The 24,313-nt window shown below is 42.0% G+C and overlaps 1 protein-coding gene and 1 long non-coding RNA gene across 15 annotated transcripts in view; one reads left to right on the plus strand and one right to left on the minus strand.

The window, feature by feature from the left end:
* The window catches only part of LOC137857884 (uncharacterized), a 99,427-nt gene that overhangs the window by 67,523 nt on the left and 7,591 nt on the right, over window positions 1-24,313 (minus strand). Inside the window, exons 1-4 of one of the 9 annotated variants that reach the window (XR_011097347.1) lie at window positions 11,477-11,646; window positions 9,743-9,864; window positions 4,766-4,878; window positions 1,096-1,990 (exon numbers count right to left, since the gene is read on the minus strand). This is a non-coding gene — a long non-coding RNA (uncharacterized lncRNA). The other 8 variants (XR_011097345.1, XR_011097348.1, XR_011097346.1 and 5 more) reach the window with 8 other exon arrangements.
* On the plus strand, window positions 1,242-24,301 carry ARL14EP (ARF like GTPase 14 effector protein). Of its 6 annotated transcripts, none has more exons than XM_068685027.1 (5): window positions 1,242-1,375; window positions 3,314-3,820; window positions 4,806-4,936; window positions 5,691-5,914; window positions 24,137-24,301. In XM_068685027.1, exons 2-5 carry the CDS (start codon window positions 3,398-3,400, stop codon window positions 24,247-24,249), a joined length of 891 nt encoding a protein of 296 aa, XP_068541128.1. In that variant the 5' UTR covers window positions 1,242-1,375; window positions 3,314-3,397; the 3' UTR covers window positions 24,250-24,301. The 6 variants fall into 6 exon arrangements, with proteins under 6 accessions (XP_068541128.1, XP_068541125.1, XP_068541129.1 ...); XM_068685024.1 differs by lacking the exon at window positions 24,137-24,301 and adding an exon at window positions 14,911-15,156; XM_068685028.1 differs by lacking the exon at window positions 24,137-24,301 and adding an exon at window positions 6,664-7,606.

Here is a 24,313-nt window from a genome sequence, read left to right on the forward strand (position 1 = left end):
TTATGCCAGAGGCTACGACAAGTAACAGACTAAAAGAGAACCCCACCAGCACCCTGTTACTTTGGCTCTTTCGAGCTGCTTCTAATATTTATGCCCAGTCGACTTCAGTACTTCCTTATGCCAAGAAATTTTTCTAGTTCGAAAATACAGCAGAGGGGAAAAAAATGCTAGGCCTCAAAAAAGTTGTGTATTATTAACTATTTGAGCTTAAATTGTCTATACACTTCAAGCCATTTGCTTTGCCCTTTTAGATAAGTTGAGCTTTTTAGGGGGGGTGGCTACTGTTTCTGACATTGCTAAAGAATGCTTCTGAGGAGACCAGGGCCAAAAGCTGTTGGAATAAATTTTAACCACCTGTATCTACTCCCAGATGTTTATGCTGAATCAAGACTGGTTTCTGTTGCTCTACTCTCTACCCTAGCTCAGCTCCAAAGTTTGTTTGTTTAGTAAAAGTTGTGAGCTGTTACTGTAACGTCCATCAGCTGTGCCTTGCTGCAGGTAAATGGCATGGTGTTACTCAGTGCTGTTACTAACACCAGCTTGTACTGCTCGTTATGTTGTTTCTAGGTTCAAGCTATGCCTGGCTGTACTTGCTCTGAGTACAGTTGAACTTTCTTATTCTTATCACCCACTCAAAGTCTGCTGTAAAGTCAATTAGTAATTACTTGGTTATAAATGACAGGGGAGGGAAACACAAGTCTCTAGAGCTGGCAACTGGGTGGCCTTACTTTGTTCACGTTGGGCTGTGAGACACGAGTTTTTGGTGGGCAGAAATACAGTGAATTCTCTCTCTGATCTTTTCTTTCATCGTATGGCAACTCTGCAAAACACACGTACTGTGTAACACAGCAGCAGGTGGAACAACTGAGTCCCATAAACCCACCTGCTACAGCTCACCTATCGAAAGGCTATTCTGCCTTCGAAGAGGTTTGGGAAGAGCAGTACCCTTCTGTAAAAGAATGTTGGTTGTGAATCCGGTCTGGAAAGAAAACTACTGGGCAGGAGTCGAAGAAAGTTTCTATCCAATATTTTTTTGTTTGTAAACGCTCAAATTCTAAATATAAACAGGGAAATAAATAAATAAATAAATGTTACCAGCGTAAGTGGTTATTTAAAGCCTTCTTTTAGGCACCGCTAACACCACCGTCTTGGAATCCCTCACCTTCTCCACACCGCCTCACAGCCCAACGGCCGCGCCTCGCGCCCAGCCCGGCAGCACGCGCCCAAGGCGGGAACGCGCCGGCCGCCCGCTCCCTCCCCGCTCCGCCAGGGGGCGCCGCCGGCCGGAAGCGGCCGCTCCGCGCTGAGGCGGTGCCGGATGGAAGCGGCCGAGCGGCGCTGAGGCGCGGGGGGCCCGGTGCGGAGGCGCTGGCAGGTAGCGGCGGCTGGGGAGGGCAGAGCGGCGTTTAACGGGAGCGGGGGGGTTGTGGGGTGGCTCCCTGACAGAGAGGGAAGCGCAGGCACGCTGAGGCGGCACCGCGGTGGGAGCTCGTGAATGTTCCGCTGCGTGCGCCTGCTCATGGGGACACAGCCTGGTGCGCTGGGAAGCAGGCACCGAGGAAAAAATGCTTAAAATTTCACCCACGTCCACGCCTTGTCCTCTGCCCGGAGCAGTCAGTGTGCGTCTGAAGAGCTGTGCAAGGCCAAGACGTCAAGGCGAGGTCTTTGTTAACTGACTTAGGATACAGAAACCACGGCACAGATGAGTTCCGATCAGCCAGCAGTTTAGGACTGGGCTAGTTGTAGTCCTTAAAAACGGTCCTTAAAGAAAGGGTTTCAGTTTTGACCTGAGAAATCAACGTTAAATAAGCCTTAGCTATTAACTTGTTGACTTAAGTCTTTCTGTACAGATAAAGTGGAAAAAAGAAAAACGAAACTAACCTTATTTTCTTTTCAGAATGATACTTGCTTTTCTTCTCATACCCAGGCGTTTTCACCTTGTCCCTCCACATTCGGGACTCTCAGTGCCTCTGCTGTTCCTGCTGTAGATCTGAAAGCACGAGCATTCGTAACAGTAGGCTGAGACACCTGGTTTAAAAATAATTGTTATACTCTGCTCCATCTTGCACAAGATACAAACCTATTCCTTAAAACAAGCTGACTGGCCTAATATAGCCAAGCGTGTCGTTTATATTTGGAGCAGGTGAAGCACTCAACAGTAGCATGTCCTGTGCAAAGCGTTTAATTGCTGTGCATACGCAGAAGTGTGTTGTGTAACTGCTTCAAATCACCTAGTTTAAAAAAAAAACCTAAAGCGTTACAGTCAAGGGGATTTCTGCTCCAAAAATGCCCTAGGAAGTGACTTTGGGTGTTGTGTAAGGCCTATTAATTTCTTGTTGCTCCGTGATAAGCTTTTGCACTAAAGTTGCTATGTTCATGTTTCTTTTTACTGGTTAAACTTACACATTTCATGTCATTAGGTTGTGCGTGATGCTACTTGCTTTTATTTTATTGAAGTAGCATCCTGGCCTGTTAGACAACCGGCTGATATCTTCATCGATTAAAAAGATGTTAGAACTAATAACTGTGCTTTTTCATTTCCCTGATTTTTGTCTTTGCAGAGTAGCGTATAGGTGAACATTACAATCCCAGTTAGGTCGTAGTCACGTTAAGGCTTTCAGAGGTTTTGGAAGGCAAATTAATTCCTTTCTTGGGTAGATTTTTTCCCCATTTTGTTATGGTAGAAAATAGCACAAGATTGGCTCAGGCTCTTATTTTTAGGGCTAGCACTGGACTTGGCAACAAGCGTTGGCATGGGCAAAACCACTCTGCAATAGCTAGCTTTATTTTTTGTAGTTGTTTTTGTGTTCAGGTAACTTTAAATGACTGCTCAGTATGCTTAGTATTTACACAGAACTCAGGTAGAAAGAGCTGCATGCACAGGCCAAGTGACCAGAACAACTGCGCACATGCAGAGCTACCGCTCTTCACATATACCGTGGGCTGATGTTTCTTGGAAAGGCTCAGGGGCATTCTCTGTGCATTGACTTGCTCCTGTTCAGGAAACTGGTATCCGGAGCAGGCTCCTGTCTGAGCAAGTCATCCACCTCACACCTCCCTTCCAAATTGCCTTTGAGAAAGCAATGCTGCTACTAGCATAAACATTTTGAATCAATACTTACAATGGCTGGAAAAAATTGCCTCTGAAGGGAGCATAAAATGCATGGCTTAATTCTAAAATGACATTCAGTGTATTTTTAGTCTTATCTAGACTGGAAGGATATAGTACAATTTCTTTAAATGTACTTTAAGCTACTTAAACCTGTTTAAATTTGTGTTTGCAGCACAAATCTGATTTTAATGCTTTCTCTAGGGTGATCTTCACAGAAACTACTAGAGACTTCAGAGAACTCATTTTAGGCAAAATAAGTGAAATAAGTTGTTCTGATAAAGTAAAATGGATCCTTGTTCAGTTGGAGTTCAGCTTCAAGCTGCCAATGAATGTCATAAGACCTATTACACCCGTCACACTGGCTTCAAGACTAAGCAAGATATATCATCATCTGATCTACTGTTACTTCAGCTTAGGACTGGAATGTCCCTTTCAGAGAACAACACTATCTGCTTCCATCACGCAAAAATCTACATTGAAAGATTTGAAGACTTGCAAAAGTCATGTTGTGATCCCTTTAACATGCACAGAAAGCTGTCAAAGAAAAACTTGCGTGCAATTGACTTAGATGATGCAACTTTTCTAAGTGCCAAGTTTGGAAGACAGTTTGTACCTGGCTGGAAACTTTGTCCTAAATGCATGCAGGTCATAAATGGAAGCGTGGATGTCGACTCTGAGGAGCGCCAAAGAAGAAAACTTGATTCAGATGTATGTATATGGATCAGTTTTCCCACTCCCTCTAAATTCTGAAAACTATTGGAACTGGGCTTCATTCAGTGCTACATAAACTTTTTTCTAATAGAATTATGAAAGGGTGTAGTCTTTTTGATGCATGGTAATTTACTGTATTTAATCCTTTACTTGAAGGACTGCTCAGTGAAATGAGTGCATACACACATTCCACTTGTTTTACCTTAAAAATCCTCTTCCCTAATTAAATATTGTGGCCTTTATAATTAAAGTAACTACACGTACTAGGGTGACTTACTCCTTTAAAATTATGTAAGTACCAGACTGCTGCTACTATTTTAAGCTGTTACTCAAGCCTTGCAAAAAGCAAGCAAACTGAACACTGCAAAAGGTTGCTTCTAAGGATGTTGAGATAAACTTTATTTAGTCTCCAGTTTTAAAAACATTCACTGTTTCTAGCAGTTTGTTACCAAGTGGACCTGCTTTGAGACGAATTAAGTGTACTCTGGTGTGGTGTCTGAATGGTGAAGGCCACAGTGTTTGTTCAGGGGAACTGGTGTGGGAGGGTGACGCTTCAAGTACTGAAATCAGAATACAGCTTGTACATTTTTGGATGCTTTGTTCAAGAAGTTTGCGGGTGTGGGAAACAAAATCAGCAAGAGCTCATCCTCATATGCTCTATAGTAAAACAGCATTTGAGGAGCAGCTATCCAGCTATATTTCTCAATATGCCTGTCAGCGTCCGATCAGGACACTGATGGCAGGGGGGAGGGAAGGGTGAAGAAACGTGAAAATATTGATTAAAACTACTATAAAGCTTGTGGTAGTACTTTTGGGGACCGGTACAGTTCTCCAGTATAACACTTACAACTTAAGTCTTCTCCAATGCTTAGTAAACTGTTGACCTCAACGCTAAGTTATTGCAGTAATCTGGTTAAACTGTATATTTTCTTACGAATTTACCTTTGTATTCATAATGAACTGAGATTTTCTGTCTGTTCAGGGACGTACAGCTAAGGCTCTGAAGTCTCTTCAGTTTGCTAATCCAGGGCGGCAGACTGAATTCACTCCTGAGACTAGTAAGAGGGAAAAAAGAAGGCTGCAATCAAAAACTACATCATTTAATTCAGACAGGTGAGCAGCTTCCTGTATTTACAGGAATTACCTAATTTATAATTAGCTTTATCTTAAAAATAAAGAAATTGATAGTTGATGTCCCTATAACATTAATGTATTCTATATAGAGGATGTTTTGCTTGTCTGGGGGTAGCTTTTTTGTTTTGATGGTGTTGAAGGTTACTCACTGATGTAAACAAAACAAGGTAAAGTGATAGCAGACAGTCCATATTTCAGATGCTTAAAATACAAACAAACTTTTTGTTAGGTGTGACAGTATTGCACAGATAATAGATGAAGCTTTTAATTTACGCATAAAAATCTGATAATAGATTAAACTTGAATACAGTAAGGTTAAGTACACTTGAAATAATGGAGTTGTCATATTTCAATAAACTCAGTAATTGCACTTCAGAAACAAAACTGTGCAAGTCAAATCCTTACATTTAATTAAGGGAGATCTTCACATCATTTGAAAAGTAATAAAAAGTTAACCTCATAAATATTCCTAAGTGTTATTACTAATAAATATTTGAAGTATTGAAGAAGTAAAAGCTTCCTGTTCCTGAAATGAGTTCAAAAGCACTATACTGGAAATATAATATAAAGCTGGGAAACATTGTCGAGTACATTAACATCTTAAATTAATGCAGTGTTAAAATTCAAAAAAAATTCAAAAAAGCAAACTTCTGTCCACATCTGTTAGCTGCTTGGCATCAAAATGTGTGGATCTTTTTTCACAAGGAAATAAGTGTTGTTTTTCATCATACAGGCAAGTTATACCAGCCAAGAGTAAGGTCTACGATAGCCAGGGACTACTGCTTTACAGTGGGATGGACCTCTGTGACTGTCTTGATGAAGATTGCCTGGGGTGTTTCTATGCTTGCCCAAAATGTGGCTCCAATAAGTGTGGAGCTGAATGTCGCTGTGACCGCAAGTGGCTATATGAGCAGATTGAGATTGAAGGAGGAGAAATCATTCGAAATAAGCACCTTGGTTAGTGCATATGCTTTTTTTTTTTTTAACCTGGATGTATGATGTTCCATGCTTAAACACAACAAATTATTTTTTTATGAAATCCACTGGAATTTATCACAATCTACATGACTAACGTGCTTTCACATTCAATCCCAGTATGATTATGAAAATTTTCTTAATCATACTACTTGTTGTTGCATTTCTCTCTATCTTGTACTGTCTTGTCATCTAAGTTCTCATTGAACAGTCTTGCACTATAATAACATATAAAAGGTGCTATTTTCCTGTGACACATTAGCCACTCACCATCACTTCCTATACTGCTTTTGCCATCTCCATGTATCCCTCATTTTTCAGAATCTCATGGTTTGGAATTATTTTGTGAAACTCTCCTATTTTAAGTTACATGCAGTATTAATAAAGCTCTCTCCAGTATTAATAGTGAATGCTACTCTTCTATAGATTACCCCAGCTACATCTGAAAGTCAGTCATTTCCATTTGATTCAAGGGTATTTAGAATAACAGATCCCATCCAAGCTACTGGGATCTGTGATCGAGTTATCCTTATGAATTTAAGAGCCTCACTGTTAAAGCGTTACTTTTCAATGCCTTGACAGCTTAATATGTCAAAGTATTTCATTATGGTACTGTTTGTTTCAGTTGTTACACAGAAACCAAGTTTGCTGTATTTGTAATCAGTCTATAATTGGACTGTACGGGTACTTCAACAGCCCTCTCCTCTTTTTTCTTTTTGCTTGTTTTTAAGGTAAAGGTTTACATGCAGCTGAAATGAATTCAAGTATCTGTTCCCAAACTAAGAATATCCAGACTGCTACAAAAAACAGTTGAATTTTTTTGCTTCATACAGCACTTATCTTCAGGAACTTTAAAACTTGCAAAATTACAAGATGTATGGAAATGAGATTTTGTAACTGAAATATTAGTTGACATTTAATGTGTTATTCCCTGGTATTTGTGTTACGTGCTGGATGAACTTTATACTTCTGTGACAGACTTGGAAGACCTGCATGTTTGTTGCATCAGATTTATTCAAGAATACTCTTAACTGTTGCTTTCTTAAGGCTTTTACATGGTAAAGTTACATAATCTTGCTATTTGTTTAGAGTATTTTATTTTCTGCTAAGTGTCACAAAGGTTCTCACCCCAAAATCCAAAGTTATGCTTTGAGTTTTACTGACATCTGCTGGTCCTAGTGAAGTATTGTTTTGTACTACATTTGTTAGGTCTGCTTAGAAAATAAATAGACTCTTTTTTGATCAGAACAAACAATGCATGCTTGTCTCATTAGCCTTGGTTTCCAGCCACAAGAATCATCATGCAGATTTTTTCAGTCTTTTCCAGGTAGAAACACCAAAATAAGTAATATCTGTGGCTTCCATTACATGCAAATAGCATTTAATACAATTCACTTTGTTGACTACAAAACATGCTTATCCTAACAGTAGTTTAAGTCACATGCTTGATCCATATTTGAAACTGTTACAGCTTGTAAACGATTTTGTATTAGATGAAAATACTAATATATTCCTTCATGAAAGGGAGGGGGGAAAGAAAGCCAGTTCAATCTTGTAAGCTTGATGGTCGTTTTTATTTATTTATTTATTTATTTTTTTTAAGATATGACCAGAATCAGCAGTAGCTGTTCTTAACAAGCTTCCATTTGTTGAATAAAACTTATTAACACCTAATCCCATGGTTGGGCTTTTGAATGGCTGAGTGGCTGTTGAATTTCAATGAAGTGAAATGCTTTCAAGTCCACCCATAGCTTAAATTGTCCAGAGCATCCCATTATTAGAACATTTTTCTGCATCTCCATTAAGTCTCTGAAAAGCTAATACAGTCAGTCTCTCACTTTACACTAGTAATGTTGACTTTCCCAAATAAATCACTCAAGTTCTTTTCTAACAAATTGTGTAGAGCTGCTGTTTGACAGAAAACCTGTAGTAAGTACTGAGCACTGTTGATTGCTGCAGAAGCTAGAGGAAGCATTAGATTTTTCCTGTATAAAGTTTTTTAGTATTGGCTGTTCAGTTGCCCTGCTTACATATTTTGGACTCTCAGTTACGGAGTATTTCCTTAGCAAGCCTAGCATTCAGCACAATATTATGTCTTCATACACTACCATGTCCCCCTGCTGTTTGCATCTGTTAGAGACATACTGTTACAAGTCAAATTTTACCCTCCTGCTAGATTTAAAACTTAAAACCATCCAGGTAAGTCAGAAATTCATGACTCTACTAAGTTAAACACCGCAGAAAGTTATTCCAACAGCCTAATATCATTGGGATCTGAAAGTAACGTTCCCAATAACTCATATCATCTTTCAGAAGTACTCCAACTAAGCCTATCAAACAGTATGTTCCACTGAATATAGCCAAAAGAAACAACTACTTTCCATAAAAGGCACAGTTCATAATTTTGCTATAACCATTCGCAGCTCTGCCTGCGTTAAAGAGAACTTCTTCTTTAAGAGAAGTTAACTTCTGCCCTTGGATATTAATTGCAAAAATTAATGCCTAGACAAACTTCACATATTCAAAAGACAGAAGTCAGTGACAATAGAAAAATCTGGTTTGTGAATAATGCATGTCCCATTGATCAATTTGGTTTTATTAAACAGAAGCTCCAGATACATGATCTCAAGTACAGTGCTAAATACTGTTTTGGTTTATTTTTCACAGGGAAACTCACATCAAATTTAGTACATGAGGAGCAAGGTGAACATGTAATCACCTATATTAACAGTTAAAGCTGATGTTACAAGCTTAATACTTCAAAAAGATCACAAAACTCAAAGCATGTCCAGAACAATTGATTACATGAAGTGAGACTGACTGAAACCAAGCCTATGAGACAGATACAATGAGGGGGGTGTTCCAGCTAGCTTTCTCAGGAGAAATCTTTTATTGGAAAAACTAAATACTTCTGCTTCAAATGAGCGTACGAACAAGGACAGGTTCAAGGCCTTAATGTTGTCTAATGTGAGGGAGTAGGGATGGAGGAAAAAGCAGGAAACTGAGTTAAGGTGACTACTTTAGACCTGTTTGAATGTTCTTTTCAGTCCAGGTGCTATCAATATTAGCCAGAAAAGACCAATAGGCAACTGCACAAGAGCAAACACTGAAATCCCAAACTGACCTAACTACAGAGAAGTTAAATGGTCACGTGCACACTTGCCTTATGCGACAAAAACAGCTACTACTTACCTTGCTAGAATCAGCATTAAAGCCTTTGAGTTCCTCTAGTCTCATGAAAAAACAAGCAAAGCTTCCAGTTTGTTTCCCACTAATTTTAGGAGGTTGCATTTTTAGTCGTATTTATGTCAATAAATACAGAGTTTCAGCATGTTTCAACTAATTTCTCAACAGAATGGAGGATGTACAGACATGTAGTAACTCCTATTTAACACCTTCCCCCTCACAGCCTAGATAGTATTCCCTAATAATTCTTCAAGAAAACATTTCTGAAGTTTTATTCACATTCATACTGACTTCTAATCAGTTATTGTCATAATGACAGTGTTTCTTTACTTAAATTGGTTAACCACTTCTCTCCAACTTTATACATGCTTTTAAATCCCACTAATACTAGAGGAACAGTTTATTAAGAAGACTGTACTTGTATTTAAAGATCTTCAGTTGCATCTTAGACTACCAAAGTGGAAGCCCTGCCCAAACTGTTCTTATGTTCATTCATTGGCTGTATAAATTTCAAATTAACAGCTCTGCTCCAAGCACTTATTAAAAGTTCTGTAGGTAGGCGTGAACGACTGTGATTAACATGTCCCGTTCACTCTGTAGGGGTTCTGTTCAAAACTTACTAACCTGCTTGAGAAGAGCAGCGTTTCAAAGAGCCTTTTTAAAGTTCCTTGCATCCAGCAGAGGGCATCAGCTCCCTGCAAACCTCACTGTTCACTTCTGGTGTGCTGCAGAGGTGTAGCCACTGCCTTTGGGGCAGAGAGGATTTCCTTGTTGGACAGATTCTGGCATCAAGCCCTAGACAAGAGATGCACAGCCTCCACGTCTGTGAGGCTGAAATATAGCAGACTCAAGCACAAGATTAGCGCTTCATAAGAGAAATGGATATTCCCATGCTCTTTATAGAAGCTTCTCCCCCACCCCTATATATCTTGCTGATTGTTAGTTCTTTCAGTAGAGATCAACCCAACTCTTTACAGATACATTTCATGATTTACAATGTTCACTATGAAAACTTGACTAAAAGCTTCTATCTCACCATGCTCTTAGAAATCCAGTGCTAGGTATCCGAGAAGCCCATTCATAGCAGGGTTCTGCACTCACTGGCAAAACAGGAGTCTCTCCAACACTCACTGTGCTGCTGCTTCCAGCATGCGACATGCAGCTGAAGAACTGCACACCCTTCATTTCTCAGACAAATGTTTGTACTCCAGTGCAGTATTTTACTATGAAATACTAATTTACTCTGACCCATAGGAAAGCTATAGCAATCCAAGCCTCCAGAACATCCCAACTCCAACACAGCCCTCCTGCCACACTGTGCATCTCACCTCATGTTACCCCTTTACCTGCTTCTTCACGTTTCATCAGTAGTTAGTGACCATACCATGCATACAAGAATATTAAGGACAGCCTCCAGGTAGACTATGCATCTCTTCCCACAGCCACCTTCCTGTGCTCTGCCCTATTATATCCCCCCAACTCACACACCTGCAGGAGATGCTGTTGATAGAGTGACAACAGCAGCAGCCAGAAGTACTGCACCAGCTGTTGTAGAGCAAGATAACAGGGGCAGCTGGGACAGGGAAAAATATCTCTGGATCTCCTGTGAAGTGGTGAGAAAACTGCCCTAATTCTTGTCTTCTTCCCCCAGTTCCCTTTAGCAGCCCCGCACATGGGCTCACCAGCAAGTTCAATCTGTCTAGTACACTGCATGACCTGCCCCCGAGTTAGTGCACCATTAACAAGCTCAGTTCTCCATCTCACCCACAGGTGACAGCACTGCTGCCTCTAACCTCCGGAGAGCAAACAGGGAAAGGGATTTAGCATCCCTGCTGAGCCCAGGCTGCAGCCAGATGCTAAAGCAATTCCCTTCAATTATCTTCTGATTTTCTTTGTTATTCTTTTATTTGTTCTTGAATTTTAATTAATAGCATTACTAACTTTAAATTGTTCATTTTGCCTACTAAGTTAGCAGCATGAAGCAGAAAACATCAATTTGTGTATCAAAAAACCAAGATCAAAATAGTTGCAGCATGCACTAGCTAAGCAATCCAGGTTAGCCACTTACCAGAATCATTAGAACTTCTGAAAGATAAGTCACTAGAAATTCAAAGATCCTACACAATTCACAGCCCTTCAGGCCCCCCAGTCTTCTAATAAACTGGATTTAATCATCAAAATACACTCACCACAGTCTAGTCCAGATAGAGAAGAAACAAACATCGTAATCTAAGGTATACAGACTCTACAGAGCTATTCCATTAACACAGCTGCTCTGCTTAAAGGTAAAAAATTAGATGTTACTGACTTCCAGTAGTATAATAAAATTCCTAACTTAAGTATTTTTTGTTGGAGTACCTGATTGATCTGCTGGAGCACCAGTCCAGATGTAGTCAAGAAAATGAATTTCTCTCCCCACTTCATCCATTTTCTACTGTAAATGTGAAGGACCAAAAAAAGCCCACAAAAATAACAAACAAAAAAGTCAGACCAATGAGGCAACCCCCATCCCAAGAAAACCTCCTTCCCCCCTCCTTCTGTTTTATAACATCTTACTGCTCTGGCAGGTGATTCCCTTGGGCGTTTCCAATCACCTGGGCTGAATCCTACCAGCTGACCTCAATGTTGCTAGAATCTTTCTCCTGACAATCAGCTCTCCGTAGCAGTTAACCTTATTAATCAGAGTGATTATACTTCAGGTTTACATTTCACTTACTATCTTTGTGCTGCTTCTTGGGAGTTTGAGCTCAGTCTAAGAAAAGAGAAAATCAGCATTACTGAGTCTGTTAAATACACTTAACATAGTATGCATAACCTCATGCCAGGCTCTTAAATTGCACAGGCTCCATCAAGCTACAGCCATGGTGTTCCATCAAGCCCACTTGTCTGTATATTTCTCCGGCAATAGCAAGTTTTACAGTGAGCTCACATGAACAGTCCTATTGACTTCAATCAAATTCCTCACCTGGGTAGGCAGGCTGAGCAGATAGATCCATTCTATACCAGCGAAAAAGTTTGTATACTGCCCGTTGGAGTTCAGTGTCAGGCCTGGAGACAGGGACAAGACCACCAAACACAGCAAGGTAGAACAGATAGATGTGGATGTAGCCGTAATAAACTAGCTGGGTACAAAGTACAGAGGAATTAATTAACAGCCAAAAGTCAATTATATCAGTAGGCAAACCTGGAATTTAATTTTTCTCAAAAGATTTTCTTCCTACTGTCGTGTTTTGGTTTTGTGTTTATTATTAAAAACAAACAAACAAACAAGGCACAAATTATCCAACCTCATCTGTGCCAACTATGTTTATGACTCCCCCGTGTTGATTTCTTGTCTGTGAGCTGCTGACTCTCCAAAGTAAAACATAGGGCTGGATCTGTTATGGAGCAAATGAGAATGCAGGGCCGCTGACAAAGGAAATCCATCATAAAAATTACTGCAGAAGATGTCTGCAGCTTCTCCTCCTCCAGGTGCGAGTGAACTGCAGCATCCAGCTTTTCACACATGCCCCCAGCCTCCCAGCTGGGTACCTCTCCCAAAACAGGCTGGTACCCCGAGCAACGGTTTTCTGTGTATGTGGTTTATCCAGGCAGACTAATTGGAGCAGACCTCACAGAAAGACCAAGCACAACTTGTGTGGTGTAAGTTGCCACTGATCAGAGTAGATTTGCTTGGATCTCCCAGAGAGGGGTTGAGAAGGAAGATGTGAGGATGCTTTTCATAGCACAGGGTATGACTGAAGGGAACCTGTGTTTCATCGACTTTTATTGACCCTAGCAATTATTCAGTGGTGAACAGTAAGGTTGGAAATTATCCTTCTGCATCTTCTGCTTCAATGTAATCTGAAAGGGCCATTTATCACACAATTACAGCTGGTAGCTGGTCTGATATTTTGATACCAACGTGTGCAACAGCCAGCTCTCCTGAAGGGCTGGAGCTGTGACTCTTCTCCCTCTCGCATCCTTTCTCTTCTCTGACTGCTAATTTCACAACTGGGTTTCTTTTTAAGCTGAATTGAAAACCTTTGCCTAGTTGATGATGCTTTTCACATGTCAGAAATTGCTACTGACATTTCAATTTTGCTTTATTTTTCCCCTTTCTTTGATAGTATTACAGAGAACATTTATATTTGAATAAAAAGCAAATAACGCATGTCAGAGTACGCATCAGGGAACGTCAAATTGTTTTTTTCCAATTACCATTCTATTTCAAATAGGGTAATGCAATTAAAGCATAATTGCTAGAAGTGCAAAGCCAAGGTTATGATCAGAAGTGGTTACCCTTTCACTTTTAAGTCCTGTCTTACTAAATAAACTATTCCTGAGGGGCAAGTTGCTCCACGTAGCTGCAGGTATCCAGAAGCAGCCAACTGTTTGGCACTATCAGCGGAGTGACTGCATGTGTAATGACTGCCATCTCACGAAAGAAAGGCAAATATAGGTGGCTTCACCACTGATCAGCAATGTTCACGCTGCATCCCAAGCTGCCTGCCAGACCAAGCCCCTGTCTTTTCTGATGGTGGGCTCCTGGCCATCCCCCTATGACAACTAGCTGTAGCCACTGGGACCAGCCGACAGAGGGATTTCAGGGTAGGGAGTTCGCCTCCATGGTTCAGCTTCATCGTGGGAGGAGTGTTGTGGGAGTCAGGGGTTTTCAAAAATTCAAGGTTCTTTTTGCAGAGTTGCTTTAGTGTCTATGGAGGGAAACGCAGCGCTACTGTGTCCGGCTCATCCCAGAGTCTGTCTGATGGCAGGCTGGCAGCACAAGGAGTCAAGCTGAGCGAACTGCAGGGAGCTAAAAATGATTTTCACATGACACGAACATCCATCATTAACTAGCATGAAGCATTAATTAGCTTTGCCCTTTGTCTGTCCCCGTGTCATTCATTGCTGGTGCCTAGAACACCACAAGGCATGCCGATGGTAGAAAATGGGCTTTTTTCTGCTGGGCACAGAGGAGGCAAATGGGAGAACTGAAAGCCGCCTGTGACTATTCGAGAAGTCATTGCAATGCGAGGGTGCTCCCAGCTTTCGGATGGAGCCGTGGGCTCAGGCCATTTAAGAGCCTGCAACTGGTGAAAAATCTGCCAATTTGCAGGGGCTGGCTCGAGGAGCAGGCTGGTGTAACACTTGAACGTCACAAACCATTAGCAAGGTTTTAACAATCTGTTTTAAGTGCTCGAAGTAAAACAGCAATCCTTGATTATTATTTGCTTTATTTGACTGGCAATAGCGCTTAGAAGGGGCCCGGGCTCCCATTCACTACACTTTGAGTCACTATTTTCTGAGAGAGCAAGTGTTGCCATTTTCTGTGATAGTTTTGGTGGGACAGCGAGCCTGGATTCCATTTCGTCTGTCTTCCTCTCTGGTAAGGAGCAGACAAAAAATTCTCCTGTGGCACTTGTGAGTGAAGCGGCCTTCCTCTGCCATGCCGCGCACAGCTGGACCCCTTCGAGAGGCTCCTCCAGGCACCCCGCTTCCTAAATAACACCGGGGTGCTTTCGACACCCACCAGCCTTCGGTGACATTAGAGACTGGCTTTGGCGGCCGTGAGCTCTCTGGACAAGAAGAGAGAACGGCGGGGACTGCTGCTGTTTGGCCAGAGCTGCCCCGTGAGCTGCAAGCCCAGGCACAGGGCTGGGGCATTGCGGAGCACAGCTGAAAATCTCCCATGCTCAGGTAATGTGAAGCTGGAAGGTGAAGCTGAACACACACAGTTTGTTTTGTAGCATGAACGTAACATTAACATCAGCGTTTAAAAGAAGCTGATACTAATACCTGTTTGTTTCTAGTGCCAGCCTTACTTCAAGGACATTTATCTGGTCACAGATGTGCCATCTCCCCACTGCACCAAATCCTGCTCCCTGCCCAAAGCAGGAGACCCGGGCACACCAGGAAGCAATGGTCCCCGTGGGACAGACAGACCAAGGAGGTGCAGCTGAGTTAAAGCCTTTCTCTTGTGCTCTGGAGACGCGTCCTTATCTTGATAATTGGAGGAATAATAAATAAATAAATAAAACATCTTATTTAGCCACGTTGCTGTTGTTGGAGTCCTTTGTCTGTAGCACAGGCAGGAAAAACTTCGTGATTGATCAGGAGTGCGCAGGCCCATTTTCTATTAAAGTGTATTAATGCCAGGTTCTGTGCAATTAGTGGAAAGTCAATTCCCATTACTAGTTAACAGTATTGAGTATCTGCTTTCTTTAATAAAAAGCCATGTCCAGCATAAAGACCATAAATCGATAAGCAGCCACTTTCTAAATCTATTCTGTCTCCTCCAAAAACGCAGAGAGAGCACTGCAGCTCAGAAGACAGAATAGATTTAGGAAAAGAGACCCCTGCCCTCTGAGAGCATAAATGTCTGCCACAGATCCTGATTTCTCACCTCCTTCTGAACGGCAGCGTGGCTTCTGCTGTGACTCAGCTCTTCAGAAAACACATTGCTCATTTCTGAAAGCTGTACATGTGCAAACTGGTGTTAGAATTCTTACATTGGCTTCATGGCATCTAAGACCAGGTTGGCTGAAATCCCCCACAGAATGCAGTCTTGGATATTTGACCGATCCACATGTTGAATACACAGGTACTGCTCCAAGCTGCCCGCGTGTCAGGGGCCAGGGCAGGCAGCTCAGCCGGTTGTAGCCATGGAGAGGCAGGTGAAAACGGCATGCAGGACAACCAGGAGGAGCTATTTTTTTGCCTTCTGTTACCACTACAATCATTCCCCAGGACGTCCTATGGGTACTTGTGCAAACACAGCCATTGTGTGGGTAACACACACTACCTGTGGCAGCCCAGGGGCTGAAGGCACCTGGCAGGGTTTGTTTCTTCATTGTAGCCCTGGCTTTCACTTGTGGCCCACAGACCTTTAGAAACCCAAAGGTGGCTTCCCAGAAGTAAAAGCTCTCTCACTGTTGTCAGAAGCCCTTGATTTGCTAGTTGTTTATTTGCAGAACCAGTGAAGAAGGAGAAGAAATGTATAGCATGGAAGATTAAACATTACTAAAGAAAATCTATTTTCTTATTTTATAAAGAAGTGAGGAAATGAAGATGTTTTGCCTAATTTAATGATCATTTGCCACACATCTGAGCACCTGAGTTCTTAGTTTGAATGTGTGTAGATGAAATTCAGATACAGAAAAGATTATTTGTAGAAAACTTGATTTTCATATACACATGGACACTATTTTTGTATTTTGATCTAGCCAGGGGACAGAAATCATATTATGAGATTTAATTACGTTATTGTGACTAACAGTTCAAGTTACAAATACAGAGTATTGAAAATGGAAGCAAAATGCAAGCTCTCTAGTAGGTAAACATTTTCTTTTAAATTGACTTAATTTGAATAATGAATAAATTTGAGGAAATTGCAATCTGCTTCTGGAAGTTCCATACAAAGAAAAAGGAGCTAAGCTCATAAGGTGAATTATTAATGTCAGTATATTCGCTTTGCTCCGGTTATTTGTAACGCAGGAAACGCGAGTTGTGCGTGTACGTCATTTTAATATTAATTCAGTTGCCAGCTTCGATCTAAAATAATGAGACAGATCCTCATTCTCTGAGGATTTTTAGCACAAGTGAGATCAATACGGCAAAGCATTGTGCCCAGAGAAAGGCTAAGGACTGAGTGTGACCGCGATACCTGAGGTTGGTGGCTTTCCGACCCTCATTGATCCTCACTGTGGCATGGCAGAGGCGCCCGTGCACCAGGAGCTGCTCAGCAGGAGCAGGAAGGCGTGTCTGGTCACTGCTGGGTTCAAATGCATGCTGCGATTGTATCTGGGGTGACTTTGATCAGGGTCAGCTAGAAGAGGATAAACAAAAGTAAAACATCACGTACTTCAACACAGCTGCGTGCAGCTGCCAGGGCCTGGGCCAGAACCAGGAGCTAATATCCTTGCTGAGACATCCCTGCAGAAGTCGGCATTTCAGCGCAAGCGTTACACAACCTCTCTTTTTTCCATTCACAGCACTTCCTTATTATTCATAAATACAAATTTCCATTCCATCTTTTCACCCTATCTATAAATATCTGCAGTTGCACCAAGTGTAGAAATGAAGTTCTATTAAAGGGAATTGTGAATTGCAGCTATATTTTTAGATTTGAGCTTTTTGCTAATTTAGTTTCAGTGTTTCCCAGAAATGCAGTGATTTTAGTACTCGCAGCTGCTAACTGTGTGACAACACCGGGCTCTGAAGCCTTACATTTATACCCCGCACACACACAGGCCCACTGTCACTTCCCAGGGTTTCTTTTATCAGTAAGTATCAGCCTGAAGAGGACCACCTCTGGGACTGAGAAGGTTATCTGGAGCTTCACAGACATATTCAAATCCAGACAGGACTTGGAGAGTTGTAGAGGAGTCCTTAGCACTGGGAAAGCAACATCTTCCTTCATTTGGTGTCCTGGTTTAGTATCAGGGTGTAAGTAAATGTACTTGCAATGCCCGTGAAACCACCCATTGCAGAAGAGTAACGACCCTTCCTCACACCTTTGCTACTGATTAAAAAGTGCTCACAACAAGGTCCTTCATCCCAGCCTCCGTGTGGACTCTCATCATGATGCCAGTGGTACAAGGGGCACGTTTGCAAGACTACGTGCTGATTTTGTGTACGGCACTGAAATACCACCAGAATATGTTACAACACTGCTCAGTGTACTGAGGCTTTGGTGGGGGTGAGGCTTTGCTGGGTGCATCGCATTACTGACATGGAACCCAGCACGCTCCTCCAGCTAAGGATCCTGGCACCAACTTGCAAACCAATTGGATTTAAGTCCTAGATGTTGATCTGCAAAATGCCAATGGTTCAAAAAGTCTTGAAGGCCATAGCAGAAGAGGGGAGGAGACAACCTAAATTCTGTTTAGATACTTAAAATGGATTGTGTTTATGTTCCCATACAGGCTGTCATTGATACAGTCTTGGGGATCAAAGGGAAATAACAGACTAGGATCATTTCACTCTGAAGCAGCCTAAAACAAGGTGAGAATGCCCTTATTTTCATGAAAAACCTGAGAAGAAGTCCCAAGGGAGCAGGCTGATTTGGGTCTTTTCCCCTCTAGGGCAAGGCTGAGCCTCAGCCAGGCCAAGGCCACGTGTGGCCTGCTCAGGGTGGGAACAAGTATAATGCACGAGGGAGGAAAATTCGGTCCAAAAACACTTGACCCTGTCTGTATTCACTACAGATATAACTAGGCTCTTGACATTCTAGATGTGAGAAACACAAAGCTTTGAGTATAACTGAGCATATTGCTGGAGCTGACACTTTTAGATGTTTTAACTAGTGCTGTGCCGCTCTTCCTAGCATCATTTGGACATTCATCATTCATTGTGAACAAAATATATGTGGTCTCTTTCTAACAAAATCCAGAAATGCACATTTTATAGGTCTGCTTTTTCTAATATGGGAGGCAGAAATCCATACAGTCTGGAGACTTAAGGTACTGGAAGTAATTTTTCAAAGCGTGATGCTTACCGCATTCGCTGTTTCTACCAGCTGCAATGCAGTTTCTCCTCAACATGAGCCCCACACCCAGTGGTTAGAATTTGCTGGGCTCAGCCTTACGATGCTAACATGTCAGATCTGTGTGTTCCTGTGATGACTAATAGTGGTACAAGAATTAAACATTACTCATCTGGTCCAGAATCTGCTCTCCATGGGACATGTACAGCAGAAACAATAGTGGGAGCTGGCTCTTTTCTTGGGGCTTGTTAGAGGCTTGTGCCAAGTCCCCTGGAAGGATCATCTATGAATGTGTGAAAAGAATAGTGGTGTCAGGCAAAATTCAGGTCCAAGTTTCATACTGTGAAAGGCTAGGGACTCTGGTGGGGTTCAATCCCGATCGAAATGACTTTTTATTTAATTCAAAAGGTGCTGTACCAGAGGTGAGGTCACTGCAGAGCTTGGTCCAGCACTTTTCTCACTTATAAGGCTGGCATGTACATACATCTCATATTGTCTTGGGGTAGATCCAGATTTCAAACCGAGCTTGTATTGCTGAGTTGCCCTGCACAGAGCCGGGAAGATGCTGGTTTCTTAAAGGGTGAGAAGATCTTCCTCTTCTTATTTCCTGATTGTGTATTCCCCAGAGGCATCTTAACAGCACAGCCCAGTGCCAAAAATTAAAACTAAAAAAGGACGGGGAGGAGAGGAGGGATGAGAATAACAAGACATACCTGCTGCAGTCCTGGCTGTATATTCCCTCTGTGTCCTACTGACGGTGTCATGTGGAAGGGAAATTGTTCTATCAGTGACTGTGTTAGATTCATGACCCCACCACAACCTTGAATTGGCCTTTAGTTGTCGCTGATGGGAACTGAAGAACAGCTCCTGTCGACATGATTGCTGCTCTCCAATGAATCAGAACACGCAGGGCACAGAGCAGCACATTAAACTAGCAACAGAAATATATCACTGTACTTTTATATAGATGTATTGCTTTTGCCCAGGCATATAAATGATTGGGCTATCCACTTATTTTTTTTCCAAGGACTATAAATTAAAAATAAGCTAAGGGTTTTGAAATTATGTTCTCTCTCTCTCCCCCTCTTTTTTTCCCTCCCCTTCTCTCTCTCTCTTTTTTTTTTTTTTTTTTTTAAGCTAGGAAGCTATTTTAGGTCTACAGTAAAACATTTTAAAGGTAATCTTACAGCCTGTGTCTATTTGAGCATCCTTTTTTTTTTTTCTAAAAGAAATCTACTACTGCAGTTCTAGTTCAGGTAATTTAACACTGCAGCGTGATCACAATAACTGCATGCACTCCTGTGCTTCCTTTGCTGCTAATGAACGGGATGTATGTTTTAATTTAATAAGACAAGTATCTTAAATGGCAAAATCTATGGGTGTCACATGTCGGTGTGTTTTTGTTTTTTTTTTTTTTCTTTCCCCTAACAAATATTTCATAAACTAAGATTATTTCAATATACCTTAAGCAAAGGTCACTTTGACTTGAAAGTTAGTTTGATGTACGGCTGCATAATTTAATGTAGTGCCTTCAAAACTGAAATGTTTCACCATTTGAATTGCATTTAATTTTTGCAACCTTCTCTGCTTGCCGACTGAATCTTCTTTTTACACCATCCATTTAATTCAGAGATGATATCACCAAACTTGCCATGTAATGCCTGCAGGAGATTGCATTGTGTTTTGTCCATGGGATATTTCCAGCTCCTTGTGTACAGTTTGTCACTCACCAAGTTTACAGCCAGATGCAGAAAAAAATAAGCAAGCTGTTTCCCTTGCCTTCTTCCCCCTTCTTATTTTTTGCGGGGTGAAATGCAGAACAAAAATAATCAAAGAGTCCGTTTCTTTATGGTGTAAGACCAAGGCAGGACAGTATCTCAGTTTTTGTTCCAATTGAAAGAAAGCAGCCCTACTGCTCAGCTCTGGAAACCCATGCACATGCAATCAGCCCCTCGTCATGCCAGTGGAACAACTGACTTGTGTGAGGCAAAGTTTTCCTACAAGGATCTGTGGGACTGAGCCAGTCTTTTTTTAGTTGCTAAGGAAATTTGGTTTTAGCCATGCATCTGTGCATTAGAGTAAATGAATTTGTAATCCACCAACATGCAGCCTGGTCAAAGAAAATAAACTAGCTGGTTACAGCTATTTCCTCTCAACAGAGTCATAGACACTGTGACAGTTCTTAGGTATCTTTTCACTAAACTTTGAATGATTGCATCTTTATTATATACCACTTACTATCAAAGCTAGTAAGTATAAATAAAAACCTGATTGCACTAGATCTGAAAATACCGGACTTTTTAGAAGATGCTAATGATAATGTGGTCATTCAACATTTTGAACCTTTTAGCTGACTGCTATTGCAGACAGCAACACTTCATCACACCACAGTTTTGACAACAGTTAAAACTTTTAGGCCTTCTGAGCAGCAAGTGCAATATCAAGAGACTGGAAGGCTTTGTAGTGTGGGTAGGGCGTGTAGTACATGAAAGATCGAGCATCTAACTGCCTAGGAAGTAACAAGATCTCAGTCCTCTTGCTTGGTTGCCACCTAGCCACTGTGCTGTAATTCTCTAGGTGTTTAATTGTCTATCAATAAATCTTTCTAAATGTTCCTGGCATGGTCAGAGTTAGCTGAGATCTTTAGAGAACTGTGCACTCCAATATCTAGCTTGTGTTAAAATCCTATCAAGAACCAGTTAACCCACTGATTATTGGCTGGTGGATGGAGGGGAGCATCTCCTCTTCTTTGTGTTTTCTCAAGAAGGGAAAACGTGATTGTAGGAGAAAGGCTTTCTAGCTGTGATCTCAGTGGAGAGAAACACTTACCTCTCTCTGAAGGAAAGCGGTGAGACAGGGGCTCAGCTTTTTGTCTCCGGCCAGCTCAGGCATTTCTGGGCAGCTCTGTGCTGAGCGCGCTGGCTTCCACAATAGGGATCAGCGACCTCTGGAGCACTGCCCAGAGAAGCTGGCTGTCAAACCTGGGCTGTGGGTTTTAAGGTCCATCAGTCAGACAGAGCAAGCTCTCAGTGACTTCTGTCCCCTTTAGAGCCCATCACAACATCCATCCACACACGTGTGCATCCTTAGGATGCTGACAACTCATTCTCCAATTATTTAAAAAAGCAAAATCATTCTATTCCAAGAAAAAGGTACTTGCTCTGTGGCTGAAGTACCACCCTGAAGCACTTGGCTTCTTTCCCTGGTACACATGCAGTTTGCCACATGGCCTTGCAAAAGCCAATTAGCTGCTGCTTGGTTGCCGAGCTGGGGAATTAGGAAGTTTTTTCCTTCCTGTTTTACAGAGCTGCTGTAAGCCTTGACTCTCTAATAGCTTTAACACACACTAATTGTTTACAAATTAACTTTTGAGCATGACTGCTGCTAAATTCTAGACCTAATGAATTTATGTGTCGGAGGGCTCACTCCTAAGCTGCTTTGGGCTGCCAGGGACGTATTGGTACCTGCAGGGGCATTTCTTCCTTTCTGTGTTGCCATCGGGGTGCTGAGGGATGGTGGTCACCAAGACAAGATGATCTTCAGCAGACCCAGGGACTAGCTGAGTGTTTTTCCTTTGGAGGAAAGAAGAAATGAGACCAACCACTGCTGCGAGGCCAGCGAGCCACTGCCAGCTCCTGGCTCTTGTTTTCTTTGTTAAAATTCTGAGTCACTCTCTAATCTAGTCTTAAAAAGGCAAGGAAAAGATCACAGAATTTCTAGGTTGGAAGAGACCTCAAGATCATCGAGTCCAACCTCTGACCTAAAACTAACAGTCCCCACTAAACCATATCCCTAAGCTCTACATCTAAACGTCTTTTGAAGACTTCCAGGGATGGTGACTCCACCACCTCCCTGGGCAGCCCGTTCCAATGCCTCACAACCCTTTCAGTAAAGAAGCTCTTCCTAACATCTAACCTAAAACTCCCCTGGCGTAACTTTAGCCCATTCCCCCTCGTCCTGTCACCAGACACATGGGAGAACAGGCCAACCCCCACCTCGCTACAGCCTCCTTTAATGTACTTATACAGAGCAATAAGGTCACCCCTGAGCCTCCTCTTCTCTAGGCTGAACAAGCCCAGCTCCTTCAGCCGCTCCTCGTAGGACTTGCTCTCCAGGCCCCTCACCAGCTTCGTCGCCCTTCTTTGGACCCGCTCAAGCACCTCGATGTCCTTCTTGTAGCGAGGGGCCCAAAACTGAACACAGTACTCGAGGTGCGGCCTCACCAGAGCCGAGTACAGGGGGACGATCACTTGTGAACTGCCATGGAAAAACAAAATAGCAACAACAAAACCAACAGAAAATGAGAAACTGTCAGAAGCTGCCTGTCCCAAATCGGGGCAGCAGTAGTCAGTGCACAGCACAGCTCCCTAGGACAGTGCTCCACACCCAGGACTGCTTACACTGAGTTGTAGCTCAAATCTTGCCACTGATTGAAAGTGAGGCAAAGTTTAAGTTATCAGCTGCCTTGTAACCACCAGTCCACTGAACTCAGATAAACTGAAAATACTTCCACCCCAGAAGTATAACTGGCACTTGAAGGACACATAGAAAGTCATTACTGAAGGGCGCTAACTTTTCTGATAATAAATTAGTTTTCTGACTCCTTGAACACTTTGTCAGCCCACACGGTAGATTGTTTTATGACACAGGTCTGGCATGCTGTTTGCTTACTGATGTTATGAATGTCTGAGATTTTATTTAGGGTTTAGGTTATCGCCAGATGTTGAGATTGCACAGGGAAAAAAAAAATCTTGAAATGTCCTGGACTGATCTGTTCATCCAGCAGCTCACGTGAAGGGGAAGGGTGACAAATTTCTGATATCAAACCCAGCTGTCAGAACAACACGGGGTAATAGCTGTCCTTGTCAAACGCGCCAATTAATTCACCGGACTGTCAATGGGGGTATAATTGATAGACTCCACAATCTGGCTGAGTAATGAAAGTCGGAAGGATTACTAAGACCATTTCACCTCCTAAGAGATCTTATAATGTAACCTGAGCTGTCAGCACTGTGATGAGGGATGCTTAGAAAAAAGCAAAACAACAGTTTTTTGCAATGGTAAACAGAGGTTTCCTGTGAATCCTGATTTTAAGGGTAGAAAAAGAATATGTGAAAAGAGAGAAGATGAAACAATGGAATAATACTGTGGAGTGACAGTTTTTTTCCAAATACTCTTTAAAGCGGAATAGAAAATATAATTAGAATCGTTATTCTCTGAGAATCAGTGTGTTGTGAGAGTCTTTGTTCTAATGAGTGAGTTATTCCTAAAAGAAAACATGGCCATTGTCTTAAAAGCTGCGGCTGTCAGAAGGCAGTGTCAACTAAACATGCTCATCAGCATAATCCTTTGTCTGATTCAGTAACGTTTGTTAAGAACCCCCCCCACCCCCCCCAAAAAAAAAAAAGCTATTAGAGTTCCCTGACTGCTGTGCTAACTTGTCCTCTTCTGATGTACATTTGTAATAAATTGAGTTCTCTTGGCCTTATAGGGTGATTTTCTCTTAGCCGCTCATTAAAAAAATAAAGTTTTCTTCTTGTTTTCTGCTTTAGCACTACAGCTCAGAGATCAGGTCATCAGACCTACAACCAGACCTACTAGAGTGACACGTGCAAGTGAGAACCAGCATATCGAGTCGTCTCTGCCAGTGGGCAAGCACTCATAGCCATGGACAACACCATAATAAAATACAGAATAGAATCTTGACAGAGAAATCCAAAAGCCATACA

This window comes from Anas acuta, chromosome 5, assembly GCF_963932015.1.
Source record: "Anas acuta chromosome 5, bAnaAcu1.1, whole genome shotgun sequence".
Classification (NCBI taxonomy): domain Eukaryota; kingdom Metazoa; phylum Chordata; class Aves; order Anseriformes; family Anatidae; genus Anas; species Anas acuta.